Source organism: Etheostoma spectabile, chromosome 23 (assembly GCF_008692095.1).
Source record: "Etheostoma spectabile isolate EspeVRDwgs_2016 chromosome 23, UIUC_Espe_1.0, whole genome shotgun sequence".
In the NCBI taxonomy this organism is placed as follows: domain Eukaryota; kingdom Metazoa; phylum Chordata; class Actinopteri; order Perciformes; family Percidae; genus Etheostoma; species Etheostoma spectabile.
Window position 1 is genome coordinate 11,361,776 of NC_045755.1, and position 19,545 is coordinate 11,381,320.

At 38.9% G+C, this 19,545-nt stretch overlaps 1 protein-coding gene across 18 annotated transcripts in view; it reads right to left on the reverse strand.

The window, feature by feature from the left end:
• LOC116672840 (ELKS/Rab6-interacting/CAST family member 1) overlaps positions 1–19,545 on the reverse strand; it is a 119,260-nt gene that overhangs the window by 58,960 nt on the left and 40,755 nt on the right. For 7 of the 18 annotated variants that reach the window (XR_004327655.1, XR_004327654.1, XR_004327653.1 and 4 more), the window contains 7 exons: positions 17,762–17,902; positions 15,609–15,802; positions 14,921–15,031; positions 10,710–10,721; positions 7,727–7,762; positions 2,354–2,489; positions 251–382 (listed from right to left, as the gene is read on the reverse strand). Coding sequence is in view for 13 of the 18 variants with exons in the window: in XM_032504765.1 (XP_032360656.1) it covers positions 251–382; positions 2,354–2,489; positions 7,727–7,762; positions 10,710–10,721; positions 14,921–15,031; positions 15,609–15,802; positions 17,762–17,902 (762 nt within the window). In the remaining 5 variants the exon portion in view is untranslated. The remainder of the gene's footprint in view (positions 1–250; positions 383–2,353; positions 2,490–7,726; positions 7,763–10,709; positions 10,722–14,920; positions 15,032–15,608; positions 15,803–17,761; positions 17,903–19,545) is intronic. The other 11 variants (XR_004327657.1, XM_032504777.1, XM_032504776.1 and 8 more) reach the window with 4 other exon arrangements.

Sequence of the window (19,545 nt, forward strand, 5' to 3'; positions counted from 1 at the left end):
GTGTGTGTGTGTGTGTGTGTTTACTTGTGCGTCTGTGCAAATGTCCCAGAAAGACAGCAAAATGAAGGAAATCATTAGAAGTGAGGACATTTTTTTGTATTATGTTAACCAAAAAAGTAAGTGACAGGGGTTTAGTTTGAGGAAAGTTTTGGGACATACATTTACTGGTTGGGGGTAAGGATTATCCTTAAGCATGCGGTGACACACATTTTCTATTTATACTTCTGTTTTCTACCGAGAAAGATTGTACCTGTTTCTCGGAGTGTGTGCGTGCCTGTTCCTCCTGGGCGAGCACCACCTCCCTCTCCGCTGTGATCTGAACGCTTTCCCTGAGCGCTTCCTCCAGCTCTTCAATGCGCTCCTCCTTCAGACGGAGGGCGTCCTACAGAAAGAAAGTATGCAATGTAAAGAGAGCATAAACTGTTGTGTTATCCATCCAAAAGTTGTGGAAACAAATTTACGCAAAATCACAAATGCCAACCTCATGATGGCGCTAGAGGGAAAGTCAGTGGACCACCAAAGTCGGTAGGATTCATCATCTGGGATTGTCTGTACAAAGGTTTATGGCAATCCTTCCAATAGTTGTTGAGATATTTCAGCCTAGACCAAAATGATGGACAACCATCCTTAGAGCGCTAGCTTGGCTAAAAATGTCATTTGATGGTTCCAGCTTGTCAAATGTCAGAATTTGTTTGCTTTATATCATTGCAAGTTACTTATCTTTGGGCTGTTGGTTAGATAAAACAAGCTTTTTAGGTCTAAGAAATTTTGATGACCAGTATATACTATTTTCTGACATTTCATAGACCAGCCATAAGCATTAATTCCAGCCCTAGATACTTGTGATATACAATATCTTTTATTTCTGTCAGTTTTCTCATCCTGGTTTCATGGGGTCTGGTAATATTATTTCAGGGAGGGTTTTAATTTAATCCTACACTAGCCAGAAAATCATTTGGCTTACTCACATTCAGTACAAAACCTTCCTATCTTACATCCTTCATATCTGACAGACTACTTTGACATATTACCAAAATACATCAGTTTCTCATAACAGCAGTTTTCTCTGTCACACTCTTGCTTGAAATTTCCCTAAGGTTAAAACCTTGGACACTCCTCACTCCAGTTCGCTGCTCCCAGTGAACTGGAAAAAGCTGCCAAAGACCCAAGACAAATGCAACAATCTGATTTCAATCTGTCTCTGAGGAGTGTCAGGAATTCCCAATCACACATGAAGCTGTTTCTAAGTAAAATGACAACATGTGCTTCCCACCAATTTTCTTTTTTTGCCAGGCTTCTTGGTTAAATTACAGTTGAATGAGTAATAATAAGAGAGAGAGGATGAGATATTACAGTGGCGATGAACAAACCTTCCAGGACATCGCCAACACATGTGCTGTGAATCTGAATCCTGCTCCAGATCCAACATTACTTGGTGTCTAACTATGCATACTAAAATGGACTTTAATTGGATTTAAATTATTGTATTGGATTAAATTTACGGTCAGAATTATACTCACATTCCATTTACAGTCCTCAGTGCTGGTTATAGTATGCATTATGCAGAATTTCTTACAATTGACACACAAACTAGTTACGGTTGTAACCGCTGTGGTCTCTGACTGACTCACATAGCTATCAGCTCATCTCCTGACCACATGCGTACACATAAATGACAACTTCTAAACTCCTTAAACCAAAGATCAATCACAGTCACAAGCACACGCACACACAAAACAGTGTTTTCATCTGTCTCTAATTAGAAAAGAAACTGATCTTAACTATTACTGGAAGAGGAGGATGGACGAGGAAAGAAAGGACAGAAGAAGTTGGGGGAAGTTCAAGGTAAATCAGGAGGGAGAAAAGGTGAAATTAAAGGTAGCATTTTAAAACCCACAGCATCCACTACATAAATTGTGTGTTACTTATTTCCCTGCTTATCACCTCTCCTCCTCACCTCGTTTCTCCCCTTCACTTCTCAGACAATTTTTTGTTTCCTCTTTTCCTCTCCATCATCCATCTGCTCTCCCTGTCCATCATCCTCTTCAGTTACCCCCTCTTACACACTCCCTGAGCGAGAGCTGCATTGCATGTGTGTGTGTGTGTGTGTGTGTGTGTGTGTGTGTGTGTGTGTGTGTGCGTGTGTGAGAGAGAATGAGTGTGTTTGACATTGCCTCTGGCTGCTTCCTGTCACGATTGTCACGTTATGGTGAAGCATTGTTGTCACAGCAGAAAATATTCAAGGTAGGACGGAGAGAAGGAGAGGAACTTTTTCTGTCTCACTTTTTCCTGGCCACTTCTTTAACTCCCAGACTCCTCCTCTACATTCTCCCTCCTCTTCCTCCCTCCATACCTGTATTTGCTGGGAGTTTTCATTCAGATTGTGCTCTCTCTTCTTGGCATCCTCCATCAGCTGGGCGTTCCTGCTCTTCTCCAGCTGCTCCTTCTGTTTCAGGTTGGCCACCTTCTTCGACTGGTCCTTCATCTGCCTGCTCACACACACGCACAAACACACACACACACACACACACACAATGCCAAAGTCAATGCATCACCAACATACCGTCGTTTTGACTTCTCTTATTATTTAAGAGTGGATTTTTGTGACAAATTAGATTTCTGTACAGTACATCTACATTGACAATTACTTTTGACATTAAAGGGTCTTCATTTTCATTAAAAGTGATTTGGTTTTCACTGCTTATTGCCAACTCTGACTGAAAAAGTGCTTGGAGTTCATAAAATTAGGAAGTGTGATATTCATGGATATGGAGTTATATGCTAAATGCACACCAAAAATTAGGCGCTGGCTATGGCGGTGGTCTACTTAGAAGATAGAAGGTAATTGCACACACAGCTCCAAGGATAGCATTTTGACCACAAACATTTAATACTAGAAAGTTGGTTGAAAAAATATATTACAACATTACTTCTACACAAGAGTATGTCTCAAAAATGTCTCTTGTAAAAAAATAAATTAAAAAAAAGTAAGAGGTTCAAAAAATAGGCCTGTATTCTTTTGGTCACTTAGAATATGTCACAAAAAATGCACAATGCCTCAATAAAATACTGCTTCTTTAAGATGCTGACTTTTCAAGTTCACACATGCAAAGTTTCTCGGTAATCTAACTTGAAGAAGGCAGTATTACTTGCCTTGACCGGTGTCTTACATACCATATCTCAAGATTGTGTCTAACACAATCTAAATTCAAACCCTGAGTAGGGTTAGGGAAGTCCTGAATATGCCAATATACCAGCTTTAACAGTATTAACTACTATCTCTGACTGCAAAAATCTGCCACATTGACCCCACATGTATGCTTACAAACACAAAGCAACAACCAAACTGACTGATTTCACAATGCTGGCAGGTCACAAAACTGCAGCTGATATTCAATAAAGTCAAACCACCTCCCACCCAACATATTCAACACACGATGTCTGTTACTGCCATTCAGATGATACTGCAAGGCACTCTGATTAACTTTTCTGTGCAATACAATGCCGTAATGAAATCCCCTAGGGCTGATATAATGTATAGATTAGTACAGGAATTCAATGAAAAGCTATGAATCAATGACTAGATGACATTTGAGATTTCTGCACAGAGGGAAGCATGAAGGTCTTTTTGCAGGATTATTGGGTGTCAGGAAGCAGAGTCTAAATCATCATCAGTGGAAGGTGATTCCTCATGGGAAAAGCAGGGTTGGGAGATGGAGAAAGAGTTTAATCCTTGTTTGAGCTGTTTGAAAGCCATTGTGGCTCTGTCACAGACCTATCAGCTATCACAGCAGCTTGACTTGATCAGGACCTTTCATACGTGGACTAACCCAAGCTAATGCCAGTAAGGTTTAACAGTGTCTACTGAATCATAGAACACAGATGAAAGGTAAGTCAAACACAAAGGATTTATGTGCAAGCATGCACACATACTGGCACATATCCAACAAAAGACTCTTGTAAGACAAAACAAAACGGCTGACGAACACATTAGAAAACACATTACAAACTGACCCAACTCAATAAAAGTCATTATTTTTGCTCTGTATAAGTCTGAGTCTTTTGTATGTTTGCATTCTTTAAATGCCTGCTCTGTGCAAATGTTTATGCATATGCGTGTTATCCTGTTAGCATACCTTTTTACAGGGTCCTAGATAAATCCATTTTCTTCACTTCCATTGCTGCAGCTGCCAGTAAAAGAGCAGAGCTCCAGTGATGAGAATCCACAGCAAACACCAGCAGCAGAGCGTGTTCACTCATGGGAAATCATTTTTTACGAGCCATACCCTGCATATTTTGTTCCCTATGGTGTAAACAGGTTCCAATTGTAACATGACCTTCGACCTTTGTCTGTGCACCACAAAGCTCTGAGCTTATATCCATGCATTTGCAATTCTCCAATCGCACAGTGTACTCTTTCACTTATTTTATTTTTACTGCTTTACTCCTTTGAGTTTAATCTTCTGTCTAAATTCACAAGAGTAGGACGTTTATTTGTTTACGTGTAGTGATATACATATTCTAGTGTTGAGCTATTTTATGACAATCCCCCTCTCTTTCATCTTTCCTTTCTATATGAGCCATAAACTATCTGCTAAACTAACCTAAGTAATGCAAGTTTACATCAGTATCACTGCCAGAAAGGTTGGGAAATGATATTGGCAGAGGATGGTAACATACAATCCTCTATGTGTTTGCTAAAAGGTCCAGGGGGCCCAATTCCAAACCGTCTAGAGAAATTTAGGAAACTGGAAGACAAATTGAAATGCGGGGAAGGGGCCAAAACTGCTCTGGAGCACCTGGGCATTCAAAGCTCACAGAATAAAAATCAACATGCGTGTGTACATGTGTGGCTTCTACTTGTATTGTTTTTTTCATGCAGTTTAAAGGCCTAAATGTGTACCATATTGCATCATTATCACATCCAAATTGGGTTCAAATGTTAAACAGGAACGCAGATGAAGTAAGCCTGGAGTCAGACTCATTATGGAGGGTTTTTTTCTTTTTCTTTTAACCATCCTGATTTCAGTTTGCACCCTGAATGTGGGATACATTTGCATATTTGGGATAAATTTTGTGCTCTACGCCCTGTGTGAGTGCGTAACAGGTCATAAACAGGGAGGAATGTTCCTATTGGAGGATTTCCAGGAAGCTCCAACCATCTGGTTAGCTCTCTGAGGTTTCCCCCCTTCATGCTACATTTACTGCACGTATGTGAGTGTATGTGCATGTGAAATAGACTTTTAGTTTGCAATGTTTCCGATTGACTCAACACTCACTCCCCCACTTACACTCTCTCTCTTTCCTCTTTTCCTAATGCTAAACACTTGTTTTGCTCAAGCCCCACTTGTTTGCCTGTATCGCTTTTCAGCACAAAGATCTTTTGCATGGATAACGATCACGCACTTGCATCAGACCCCAGCAAGTTTGCCCTCCTCCTCTCTCCTCTCATTTGAATTTCTTGCTAACTAAAACCAACACTGATCATACCCCACTTATTTGCCCTTTATTACATTTAGCATTAAAACCAATTGCATGAAAAGCAATCGTTTATTTGCATCAGACCAATGGACGAGGACAAATATACAATGCCTCACCAATCCCCTTTCCTCTCAGTCTTCACTCACTCCCTCTCCAAATGCAACATTACACTTTCCTTTGGATGAAATATTGTCATCAGACCATGGACCATTTATTCTGTCTTTTCCTCTCCTCTCCCTGATTCCTTACACTCCCTCTTTTGTCACGTCCATCCCCTGTGCTTTACTTTCCATCTGAATCCTCTCCTCTACTACTGCAATATTCACAAACTTTTTTTGTTTGCCAAAATCTGCCTTTTTTAATCTCCTTAATTATTGTTTATCACCTGCATATAAATCTAATTTATCATGATATTAATCATCTGTGATACTGAAGTAAAGTGTCTTTTAATTAAGTTATGTAATAGTGGACAGCTAACATAACAACTGCCCACAGGAAATCCCAAATATACCTATGTGTGCTTTTAAAGACTTCTAGTTCTTCTAACTGGGTTTAGTATATACTATGCTAATATATACTTTTATATTAAATGATAAGCACAAGAATAAAAGGTAAAAACTTAAGTAAGCGTTAATTCAAAACCTCCCTTTTGTGCACTATGGCATTACTCATTATGTAGTATTACTCATTAGTATATGTGATGTCAGTTAAACTCCTGAACCTTAATTCCTCCAATCAATATTTTAGTTAACTGCATTACATTTACAACAAAATATCCACATTAGTATCACATATCAACAGTATCCAGTGCCTCACTTATATTGAAAGTATTCAATTTAAGTGAGGCACATGCACATAGTTTCCCATCTTGACCTAGCTTATCATGCCTTAATATCTTTGGAGGTAGGATAGAATATCACATATATCACATTTAATATTATTACGTAACTATGATGTTGTGACATTGGTTCAAATTCTACTGTATAGCATAAACAATGAGTCAGCACCGGCCATTCTTTCCATTCCATATTTCCACTCTATCCTGATCAAGAAACCATAGTTTAAAAAATGTTGCAGCTGTGAATCTACACATTAAATTCAACACTAAAACACTTTCATTACGCTCGTTGCTTGGAGATGCAGAAGTTGCTTGGTGAACTCAGTGGCTCGGCTCAGTGGAGGCAAAGTGCCATTTGAAGCTGTTTTAATATGTAAACTACTTCCTTCACTCTCCCTCTGAAATCACTTTCAACAACTGCTGCAAACCGCTGGATGAGGCGGAATCACAGGAGAGTTCACTTTACCCACAACACTGTAAACACGATACACAAAAGTGCAGTGAAACCACATCTGCACACACACAAAGAACACACGATTATACATGGATACACCCTGGAAGAGCACAGATTTACTAAAACTGTACTGATAGCGGGCAGCAAACGCACACACATAGTTGGAGCTGTCAACTGCTCCAAACACAACCTGCTATGTATTAGTCTCTTGGTCGGACCACACACCAATATTTGAAGTACACACGGTTGTGCCCGCAACTGTACGTAACATTAACAACATGCGTCCACTTTCCAGCATTTGCACAGAAATACACACATGTACACATGGTGGCACACACACACCAACATATTTGTTGACAGCACTTTGAACTTTCTACATTTTTTAAAAACCTCAAAAATATCCTTATGTACTGGCTGTGCGCACACACACGCACACACGCACGCACGCACGCACGCACACACAATATACACACATACATATATAGAATAGCCTTCATTAAAACTTAAAGCTGTGAAAGAAAAAGTGCTGGAAGTAAAAATGAAAAACACACATACACAATCTTATAAACTTTAGTGTTTCCAAAATAAAAACTTTCTAACCTCCCTTACTAGCATGCTGCAGATATTCAGGGACCCACATTAAGGTAATATTAATATTACATTTGGAGTCCTGTATAAATATTTGATCAGAAATGCTCGGGGGCCTCATGTATGTTTACTGCACATAGTTCACCCAACATTAACATCAAGGATTTCCTTTTATCCATTTGGAATGCAGTATTTCTCTTGAAAATACAGGAAATATTGGTTTGCTTTACTAAGCCCATAAAAACTTTAAAACATAAAAAAGAAGAAAAAAAAGATCAAAAGCATAATAATATTGCCCACTGTCAGTGCAGAAGAAAACTGTATAGTACAATGAGGAGATTTTGGAGGAATAAAGAAAGAAATACTTATGTTGTGGTTTGCAGAATGATTGTTGAAAATCCCTGAGGTAAAGAGAGAGAGAGAGAGAGAGAGAGAGAGAGAGAGAGCAAATTTGTAAGGCACATAAGTGGGTACGGCAACTAAGACCCAACTAAGACCCAACTAAGACCCAATTGTGCAAACTTCCACTGTGTGTATTACTGGAAACTAGCTGTAAAAAAGACTAAAATACAACGGATAGATGAAATGTCCTATTTAATAGCTTCTGTCCTTGTAAAAATAAATCATGTTTACTGGATATGCACCCCACATTTTAGAACAAACCACACAACTTAAGGGAAAGTGTTTAGATAATAGTAACAGTGTAAGCATGTGAAAGAGAGCTGGAGTTGATCTTGGCTTTGTCTTTGTTTTACATGGAGAACAACAAAAGTCCCAGAATTAAACACTGACACTCCGTCCTTTAGCCTTATATTTAACTTTAGATCTGAACTCTAGATTATATTGTAGATGAGTAAACAGACTCTTATTATACTGCAATACAGTATGCTGTTAACGCATGCTGTGAAATACTGTAGCATTCCTTTAGCCCTCGTGTTCTGTTTGGAGTTCTGGAGGCCTCAGGATCTTTGAATCTTGATCACCTTGAAACACCATTTTTCTTAATTTTACAAAAACTGCTGATAAACTTGATTTTGAAGGCTGCAACAAATTATTATTTTCATTATTGATTCATCAGATTATTTTCTTGATAATCATTTGGTCTATGAAATGTCAGAAAATGAGTTAATTGGCCATTAGAATTTCTCACAGCCTGAGGGGATGTATTCATAGAGCTTGTTTTAATTGACCAAATGTCTAAAACCCAAATATATTAATTATAATAATTAAATAATATTAATTAAAATACATTAATAGCAACAAAACACATACATGTATATACTACAAAGCAAAGCAAAATATGAGAAAGTAATCATTTACAGTGAGCAGCCATTATAAACTATACTATGGTCAATGTGTCTATTTTCTGAATACTGATTTTCATTTTCCTTCAGTACTGGAAAAGTACTGGTCTGTTGTGTGCGTGCGTGCGTGCGTGCGTGCGTTTGCGTGTTTGTGTGTTTGTGCTGGTATTTTAATTAGATAACTTAGCAGTCGTCCCCACTGTCGTGTTTTCCCCTATTAGCTGGCAAAGTCGTTCTTCACGTGTGTTTGTGTGTGGAAGACAAAAAACAATGTGCATGGGTTGGTGATAACGTGTGTGTGTATGTGTGTGTGTGTGTATGTTTGTGTGTGTGCGTGTGCCTGCTTGTTGTCACCCACTAGCTGACAAATCCCTGCACCACCTTAATGCTCAGACTCATACGGGACCTCAAAGGGATATAACACACACACACACACACACACACACACACACACACACACACACACACACACACACACACACACACACACACACACACACACACACACACACACACACACACACAATCCAGTTCCTTTTTAAGATACAGAAACCTTGATGTCAGACATTTGGCAGTGGATGAGGAGTTCCTTAGCTCAAGATCAAAACAAGACGGAAAAAAAACAAGACGAGAAAAAAACACAAAAAAGGACAGAAGAAGAAAGTCTTCTGTCATCTACCAGACAGCAAGGCAATGCTAACTTTTTCTTTTGTTTATTTCCCCCTCTAGAGTTGAATCACAAAACACCAGAACAACAGCAATGAAAAAGCTGACAAGATGGCAAGGGGAACAGTGGCTCTGGAAGTTGAAAAAGAAAGAAAGAGCCAAGAAGGAACTGGAACTGGGGAGAAAGCACAAAATGCTCAGACCACCAGATTTATGCAGGAAATAGAAGGGGCAAGTGGTGATTATGTGGTCGATCACAATGTGTAGGTCAGAGAAATTACATTATGACTGATGTGTCTGTTAAAAAAGACCAAATTCAGACTTTTTGGTTTAGCATGTTCAAATTGCATTACAGTTTTTCAAATGTATTATTTTGGCGCTTTGAGCACCACAGGCCGAGTGCCATCTAGTTCCACTACAGGTAGATTGGAGAGCAGGCAGACATCTCAACGGCTGATGTCTCCAACACTGGTCAACCAAAAGCAATCTAGATTGATAAGCACTACGGGTAAGATGAAAAATATGTATTGTTGATTTGGGGGTGAGCTGTATCTTTAAGGAAATAGTTTGACATATTCACTTTCTTGACAATAATAAAATCTGTAAAATATGAAACTACAGCCAGTTAGCCTAGCTTAGCATAAAGACTGGAAAGAAGGGTAAACAGCTAGCCTGGCTCTGTCCAAAGGTAAAAAGCTCCACCTAGCAGCACCAATAAAGCTCACTAATCAATACATTATAGCTTGTTTGTTTAAGCCGTTCAAAAACTGAAGTTTAAAAAATACACGTTGCGGTTTACTTGCGGTTATTTGCCGAACTATTTCTTGGCTCGGAGCAGCGACTTACAGGAGTCTCTGCTGATTGCCTGGCAACCTGATCAGACCATAAAAGACTGTGAAACATTGGTTGAACATTTAAAATAGTATGGCAGGAACAAAACGTGGAGTGATCTCTCTGTAAAAGCCACAAAGACAGAAACCCAACAGAAGTAAGGAAAACTGAGCAAAAGTTCACAGCTGTCCAACTAAATGATGGCGATACATCGCTTAAACATTTTTCTTGTTTGCTGTGGTAGCCTGAAGTTTGAACTTAGTGCTAGTGTCGTGACAAGACTATAATGGAGGCAGAAAAGAAGCAATAATGTTTCCTCTTCAAAGAGGCAGTGATGTGGCAGAGAACGAGAGCAGAGTGAAAGTCAAGGTGTCTCCTTCAAAGACCGACAGACATGATGGTAATGATTAAAAACAGAGTTTATGACAGAGTGAAGGAGATGAGAGAGTGTCTCGATGCAAGGACAAGAAGTGTGACAACGAAGGAGAGTGCGATGAGAGCAAGAGAGACAGTGACGGAGGAAGAAAAATAGGCATGCGGTACTAACCTTGAGGCAAAACTGGGTAGAGCAGGAGACAGCGTTGCATTGTAAAGATAAAAAAGGGAAAGAGAGACAGAGAAGGAGAGGGAAAGGTGAGAGGGAAGACAGGAGTTGAGTGCTAGGTTAGCCAGCTTGATCACTTTTCAAAGAGGAAAGAGATGAGAGACAGAGAAGCTGCTAGAGAGACATAATTAACCATAGAGATACAGCATGCTCATAAACAGGGAGACAGGCATGACCAAGCAGACAGTCACATGGACAGGTTAAATCCAGCCATTTCTTCTTTGAGGGTTATGAGAGGCCTCCTCACCTCACATGACCTATACAAACATTTAAGGGCACACACACACAGACAAAACTGCAATCACAAACTATAAAAAGTGAGCAATTAGCCAATCAAAGCGGGACAGCGTGCTCCCTATGCATAACTTCTTCTTCAAAGGTTTTGATATTGCAGATGATTTCTTTTGCTTCCCGCAGGGACCAGTTGTACAGCGCTCAGCTTGTGGATTTGTGGTCTCCAACGAAAGGCATATGGCATGTAATCATTAAGGTATGAAATTTAAAGAAAATTCGCTTCCTAAATTGGTTGACCCCGAAAGAATTCCACGCAATCACTCCTCATGTGTTTGGTTAAACTGGCAAAGCTTAAACTCCAGGGTGAGATTATGCCTGGGAACGCACGCTAATTACAGCGTGCCAGAGACAAATTGTCCATTACAGAACAATATAACACACAATAAACTTCTCTAATTTCCCATTACTTAGGTTTATGCTTTACATCTCTCTAAACCGCCTTCATTTTTCTCTCTTTTTCTTCTCATTACAGTCTTTTCTGTCAGTCTCATTTTCTGTTTCTCTCTCTCCAACATGTTGTCTCTTCTTCTTTTCTTTCCCTCGCTGTCTCCACCCATTATTTCATTTCTGTCTCCTTGTTTTTCTCTCTCCACCACCACCTTCCTTTCCCTCTTTCTTTCCCTCTCTCTTTATTCTCCTTTTCCACTCTTCCGTCCAAATCCTTTATTTTGGCCATCAGGGCAGATTTTCAGCTCCATTTCCCCTCAGTGTGAAGTCACTCAGTCTGCTCCAATTACCATCTTAGTTACTGAAATAACCTGGTACCATTACAGCTGGATTTAAACTAGAGGGGAGGAGAAGAGAGACGGGTTGATTTTTACACTTGTTTAACCCATATTTGATTGTTTCATTTGTGATCTTTCCATGGCTCACTCGTAGCTCGGGGTTAGCCTTGGTGCAAAATAACCAAAATAACAAGAGCCAGAGTGTAAGAAATAGGGCTGAGCAATATGTCCCTCAAATAATATCACAATATTTTAGAATACACTATATATGCGATATTGATATTCATGATGCTATGACAAAATACAACTGCAACGAAATAGGTGTTATAGGTCAACATCAACAATTTTTTTTATCTCTGTTCTTCAGTTTGTAAACAAAAGTAACTCAGAGTTATTCTCATTCTGTATACAATATATATAGTACAACAAAGTGCACATCTAATCAGTAGGAATATTTCCGTTATCATGATATTCATCTTTTCATATCATATCAGGGTATGAAAACTGATACTGGTATTATCGTGAACAATATGATAAGGCACACCCTTAGTAAGAAACGTATTACACACTGTGGTTTGTCTTTTCCAAAGTAAGATGCAATTGTTAGCATGTTTGGCTAACTAGCTTAGTACTTTCAGTAACATATAAACAGTCTAATCTTACATTTTTTTTGAATACATATTTAAGACCCCCTTTTACCCTTTTTAAGATTCTAAGTTAAATAAAAAAGCCATTTTAAAAGTCAGCCCGATTCAGTGTTTTCAAGCATTTTACTGAGCTAACAGTAGCTTACAAAGCTAGCTAGCTACAGATAAGATGCTTTTGATTATCATTGTCTGAAATCAAGGACCTATTATTTCAAAAATTGCTAAAACCTTTTGAGTGTTACATCTGCCACTGTTATTGTTGTGGACGATGGAAAGCTTGAAAAGCATAGCAACAGTAACCAAGGGGAGTGGAACTTCTGCCCTCTTTATGACTTTACTTCACCATGTCAACACATAACCCTAGTCTTAATTTAGCCGAGGATAGTTTGCCTCATCATACATCTAACCGCTTAATGCAACCACTAAACGACAAGTTGTAAGAAGTATCATATTTCCTTACAACATTTAATATAACCTCTACAAACCGTGTACTTCACAGTAATGACTGTGTATGCGTGTGTGCCAGAGTGCAAAAGGAAAGCTAAATTTCCCCATAAAAATCTACTTAATCTTCATTTCACTATTACAAGATATTGTTCCTAAACCTAAGGCACTAAGCCTAGATTTAATACCTCTCCGGATTTCTAATAGCAGCCTTCAAACTTCAGATATGAAATATCAGTTGCAGAGAAGCTTTTATTTAATTATAATCCACAGGTAGAATGAAACATCTTTCAAATACATTTGATGAAAAATATTTTAAAAAATCCTACATGTTCATCCATCTGCAATTTTAAATGGTTATTAGGTTACACTATAATGTTATCCACAAAGCTAGTACCGCTGTAAATCTGCGGCTACTGGCAAACTAAATAACACACACACACACATACGCACACACACGCACACACTCACACTCACACTCACACACAGTTAAAACCCACCAGTTTGAAGTCAGAAGGTGCTGAATTATTAAAAGTGTAGTATTTCTACTGACCAGACAAGACACCGTGAAGAAACAATGAATCTTCCTAAAATCATTAACAACAACAAGTCAAACTACAGACTAACAGAAAAAGAATGAGTGGGAAGAAATCATGTCCAAAAAAAACCGGCAGAAAAGATTAGAGAGAAAGAGAGCAGACACAGACAGAAATTATGATAGTTCAGAAATCAAAGGCATCGATAAGCATGCTAACAGACAGGCGGACCAGTTTTCCCAACCGCGGCCAGCTTTGAGCCTCTTTACTATCACTACTCTAACTAAAATAAATACACTTCAAAATGTTTTTTTAATGTTCTTATTTAAGCGTTGGCATTAAGATAAAGACAGATTTATGCACCCCTCTTCATGCATAAAGACTCAGGCACACAGACAGAACAACAGAACGAAACAGATATATAGAGAGACAGGTAAGCACAGAGGCAGGCAAGCTGGCATGCAGGCAGGCAGACATATATTCAGATACAGAAAGAAAGAAAGAATAAGGTTAATACTAGTTCATGATGTATATAGTGTACAAAAGCACCCATTAAGAGTGAGAGACAGACAATTTAAGCCACGATTATACAGAAAAGGAGTTAGAAACAGACAATCCATTCATATTAGCATTAAGGAAATATAAAAAAACTAAACTGTCCAGACTCCTAATGAAAGAAAAAAAGTGGGTTAAACTCTGCAAGTCAGCCATCCTTGGCTGAAAGTAAAACAAAAGTAAAGCGTGAAAACAGAACCACTAAATAAAAGAGTTGCATCATTGACAGGAACAGCGGCTCAAAGAGTTCCAGGCTGTACAGCAGAGACTCATGTGCCAAACTGTGCCCTCATTTTACAAACTTTTGGGAGCAGTTTGGCTTGTTGTGCTGCAGTGTAACAAAAGAAAACCTGCTGCTGATGCACAGATGTGTGGGAGTACAACTTGTTTGGATAAGCGACCTTTAGAGTTATTTCATTTTGCGAACAGTCGAACCAATGCGGCAACTCTTTGATTATTATTATTAGTGAACATACTCAGCTCTGTCCCATGTGGAAAAGGCTTGTAAAACATGAGAAGTCTTTTCAAGATTGATTGTCTTTTTTATTTATTTTAATGTGATGCAATTGGTGGCCATTACCAAATTACTCTCCTAATAGGTTTCTGGTATTCAATTAACCGTGTTGTCTATAAGAGACAATTATCCATAATTATTATGTGACATAATCAAATTTTTGGGGTATTTTTTTCTAGAAAAATGACTGAAATGATTATTCAATCTTATATGTTGCATGCGTAAGGTGCTGTTAGACAACATTTTAATCTAAACAGAGGATTCTCTGACCTATCAATGTGCTGAGGTACAAGTTAATTTCTGAAACATTTAATTCCACATAACTTTTCCACATGGGACGGGTTGCTTTCATGGTGCTCTCATATCCCGTCCCCCGACAAGCAAAGTGAGTTTTGTCGTGCATCTATCTAATTGACTGACAGGCCCACCAGCCACTCACGTGCCCAGGTAGTCCCATACCAGCCCCCCCATTGGCTGCTGAGAGGCAGCAGGGGGAGGGGCTTGCTTTCGTGACTGCTGAGAACGCCACAGATGAGAGGCAGAGGGATCTCTGAGGTGTGATGGGTGCGCGAACGAGCGAGCACACACCGACACCGACACCCACACCCACACACACATCCACACACACATCCACACACACATCCTCACACACATCCTCTCACACACACACACACACACACACACACATACGCAAACACACAAACATAAACGCACTCACACAGATGCAGAATGACATGAATGTATACATATTTATGCATACACAACCATGACAAAAATAAAAAAAGAAGAGTGATGCCAAAAGTGAAGCCAAAGTGGAAGGAGAAAAGGGGAAAAAAGATGGGAGAGGAAGGGGTGAGAAAAAGGGAAGACTAATGGATTAGTCCTGCAGGGAAGATTAGCACAGTACCATAGACTCCAACAGTATGTAGCTTGAAACTGAATGGAAAATGAACAAGGTGGAGTCCCATCTAAATGTAATGGATCAATTTAACAAGTATTGACAGTCTTTGTCTTTCCTACTGATTTGGGGTAATAGAGGAAAAAGGAAGCAGTAATGTTTATGTTTTTTCTTTTTAGAGTTTTTTTTTTGTCATTGCTCTGCATAAATATGTATCCCGCTCTCTTACCTCTCCAATTCGTGGATCTTTTTCTCCTTGTCGTTCTTTTCATTCTCCATCTCCCTCAGGATCTCCAGAAGTCGTTCCACCTCGGACTGGGCCTTCTCGGCATCCTCTTTGTGCCGGGTCACTTCCTGCTCCAGGCAGGAGATGCGTTCAGATAGTTCGGTGCTGGCCTGGGAATCTGCTGTTGCGCTCCGAGCCTGGAACAGAAATGAATTATTATAAGTAAACCAAGTTTTAGCTTTCAAAACTAGGTGACCACCATTTGATCGAAGCAATAAGATCGAACTAAAAGGGATATGCTAATAACAACATGTGTGTGGAGGGTGGGTTGGATGACACGTGCCACTGTAAACTGTTTACGAGTACAATTGGTCTGTAATTGGTCTTTTGTTAATACAATGACTTTCCCAGACTTGTCTCAAAGGGACCAGACCTTTACTTTTATGTACCAGACCTTTACTTTAGAGATATTACATTCAGAAAATGTAGGTAGATTGTGTATCATGTTTGAAATAGAGATGCTTTAACATGATGAGGCCTCATCAGTTGTTCTAAAATCAAAAGTAATTTCGTGGAGCACTACGATGCCTGGCTAACACAAACAAAGAGCACCTATGAAACATGCAGGATTCTATATTTTTAATGGAAGGGATGACTCATTAGCATTTTCTCCACATTTTTCAAAATAATTCTTTGCAAGAGGAATTTTGTAAACTGTGGTGTCTCCTTACAGCAGGAAACAAAACGTTGGGTATTTGGGCATAAAATAATGGTGAAAATTAGTTTAAACTGATCTGTTGCTTTAAAAAAAACAGCTGGGGGCATATTTTTCTGTAAAAAGAAGGCAAGTCTTCAGACACGCCAGCAGCTCTGTGAGGTTGTACCTCAGCACAGTGGTGTTTTGAGCTAAATGCCACCGTCAGCAAGTTAACATGCTCACAGTGACAATGTTAAAATGCTGATGTTTAGGTATATCATGTTCACAGTCTTATCAGCGTGTTAATATGATAACACTTGGTTAGCACTAAGCACAAAGTACAGCTGAGGATAATGGAAATGCAATGGCTTTCTCCTCTTGCTGCTCTGCTCAGCTACACAGAAAATGCAGAAAACAAGAAAAAGAAATTAAATAAAACGAAGGAGAAAAGAAATTAAAAACCAGCTTAGAGGTCAGAACAGCTGTGTGTGTTTCCCAGAAGCAAATGTTGCTCTTGGGACAGATTGACTTTGTGTGTGTATGTGCACACGCCTTGGTCACACAATACATAAACCCTATTAGTTTTGGAAGCAGACAACAGTTTTTACAGGTCTTTATGTGGAGAGGAAATGTTTGGGTGTCTGACGATATTATAAGAAGATCTGGGAGGAGGGAAGAAAGAGAGAGAGAAAGAGAGAAACAAAGTGAAAGAGAGAGAAAGAAAAATAAGAAAGGAAAAAAGAAACATCACACACAGTGTCACTTGCAAATAGTCAATCAATTCACACACACAGACAAGTTTTCAATCTTTTTTTTCATTCATCCATGGTAACAGAAAGAGACTAAGAAATACACTTTGATGAGAGAAACACCAGAGATCCACTGACACATTCATACACATTCTCTCTGTCAGACACACACACACGCACACGCACACACACACACACACACACACACACACACACACACACACACACACACTCACTCTCGGGGTGTGGTATTGGTGCTGTCTTCTCCACTCTGTGAAAATGACTTGAAGGATGTCAGCAAGCCATCACACACACAACATTTTATGGGCTGCTGTGTGGGAGAGAATATATGATATGCAAACACGCACATGGGTGCGCACATGCTTACACGCACAAGTTCTTTAGTTAAAAATCCTCCATTTGATGTGTTTCTGTCTGAACTGTATATATGTTTTCACCTCTGAGATTCATATGATTTATGTTTTTAGTTGTAATTGTTGGCTATCTAACACAAAGCTTAACAATTGTTACATGTAGAATCTTTGAAATCCACCTATTATGGTCCAAATGTAGTCCAAGATGGGTGCCAATTTATGCAACCTACTGTACCAGTATCAGTCGAAAATAATACACTAGAAGACACATAAAGGTAATTCTTATCAGCATCTTCCAGAGCAATACGGTTTGCACTGTGCTTGCGGACAGCTTACCTTCTTGAGTTGGTTCTCTAGTTTAACACACTCCTCTTTCTTCTGCTCCAGGCTGATCTCCAGAGTCTTCAGCCTGTTGTCCTTCTTCAGAGTGGAGGAAGCCAGAGAGGAAGCCTTCTCCTTCAGATCCAACAGTGAAGTCTGAAAGGAAAAAAGATAACAAAGAGAAAAAGTGATGGAAGGAGGTAAACGTCTGAGTGCTAGACACTAGGCAGCTCTATTAAAGTGCCTTGCTCATCAGCAGTATTGTCACTAACCCGCTTTTAAAGGTTAATTCCACTTTATTGGAACTTCGGTCTTATTTTGGTCATTTTGGCATTCCTTTGACCAAAGTAATTCCTCTTAACTTTATTAGGAGGTAAAACTGAAACGGTGAAAATAACAGAACTGTTGCAATTTATTCTGTGAAAAGAATGATATTGTACTTATAGGAATGATGGCTAATATTATATATAAAATAAAATCTAAGTTGTATGAAACTTAAATTATCCTGTAGGGCCTTCCTGCAATTCAGAGATGGACTCAGCTGCTGCCCATGTTTTTTTAAAAGCTTTTCCCATGACTTGTCTCTTTTCTCACTCTTCCAGCTCAATCTCTCCCTCCGTAAACTCTCTCTCCCTTTCTTTTCTGGTCTTTTCCTTATTTTGGTAGGGCCAGTGAAACAGAAACCGACAGGACCAGAAGGGGAGACACTCAGACGTGTAATTTTACCCTTGACTGACAATACCAACTCCAGAATACGGATCATCATGTTTGACTGGGTTTGGTCAGTGAAAAGTTACTGCATACTCTGATTATATGTAGGTCCATATATATATATATATATATACTGTATTTATTGCTGTTGTCAGACAAACCCCACATCAGCGCAGTTTAGAAAGGAATGCTTGTTTTCTCCGTGGGTTTCCCCATGTGTATGGGACTGTAACAGGTTTTATGACCTGATTTATTTAAAATTAGCGGAAGAGTCCAAGTCAAAAAAGATATAAAAAACAAAAAAAAGTTTCACTTCAACATGTGTGCATGTGATATTTATAATAATAATAACAATAATAATAACAATAACAATAATAATAATAATACATTTTATTTAAAGGGCCTTTCATGATACCCAAGGTCACTTCACAAACAAACAGACATCAAACATCTTTTTTAAAGGAATAGTTTTGACTGTACATTAAAGTTCACTAAAGTAAAATGAATCTGGAGCCTGCAAGCAGTTAGCTTAGTGTATTTTGGCATAAAGACATGTAAGCAGGGGGAAACAGCTAGCCTTGCTGTCTGTGGTTTTATGTGGAGCTCCTGCTGGCTCAATATTCATATTTTGCAAACAAACACCACGGTGGTATCAATCTTCTCATTTAACTCTCGGCAAGGAAACAAATTAAGCGTATCTCCCGAAATGTTAAACTACTGTTTTTAGAATAAAAATAATTTAAGAAAATAAAATTAACCTGAAAATACATTTTCAGGTTAAGCACGCCACAGCATAACTGACTCGGCACAAGTGAGGAGACATATTCCTAAGTGTGTTTGCACTGTTTAAATGAAACTTGTGTACTTGTGTACTTGGTACTGAAAAAAGTGGAGCGTTAAATGTAACATTAATTTTTCATGCATTAGTGCATGTATTTCCTTTCTCATTTGGATAAAGATTCCAATGTTGTATTAAGCTACATTTGATTTATTGTTTGGATCTGGTTCGACATCTGGCTACGTTTTAGTCAATGGTTTAGTTCTGCGACTGGTATCGACACTATTATTATAAAAAAAAAAAAAAAAAA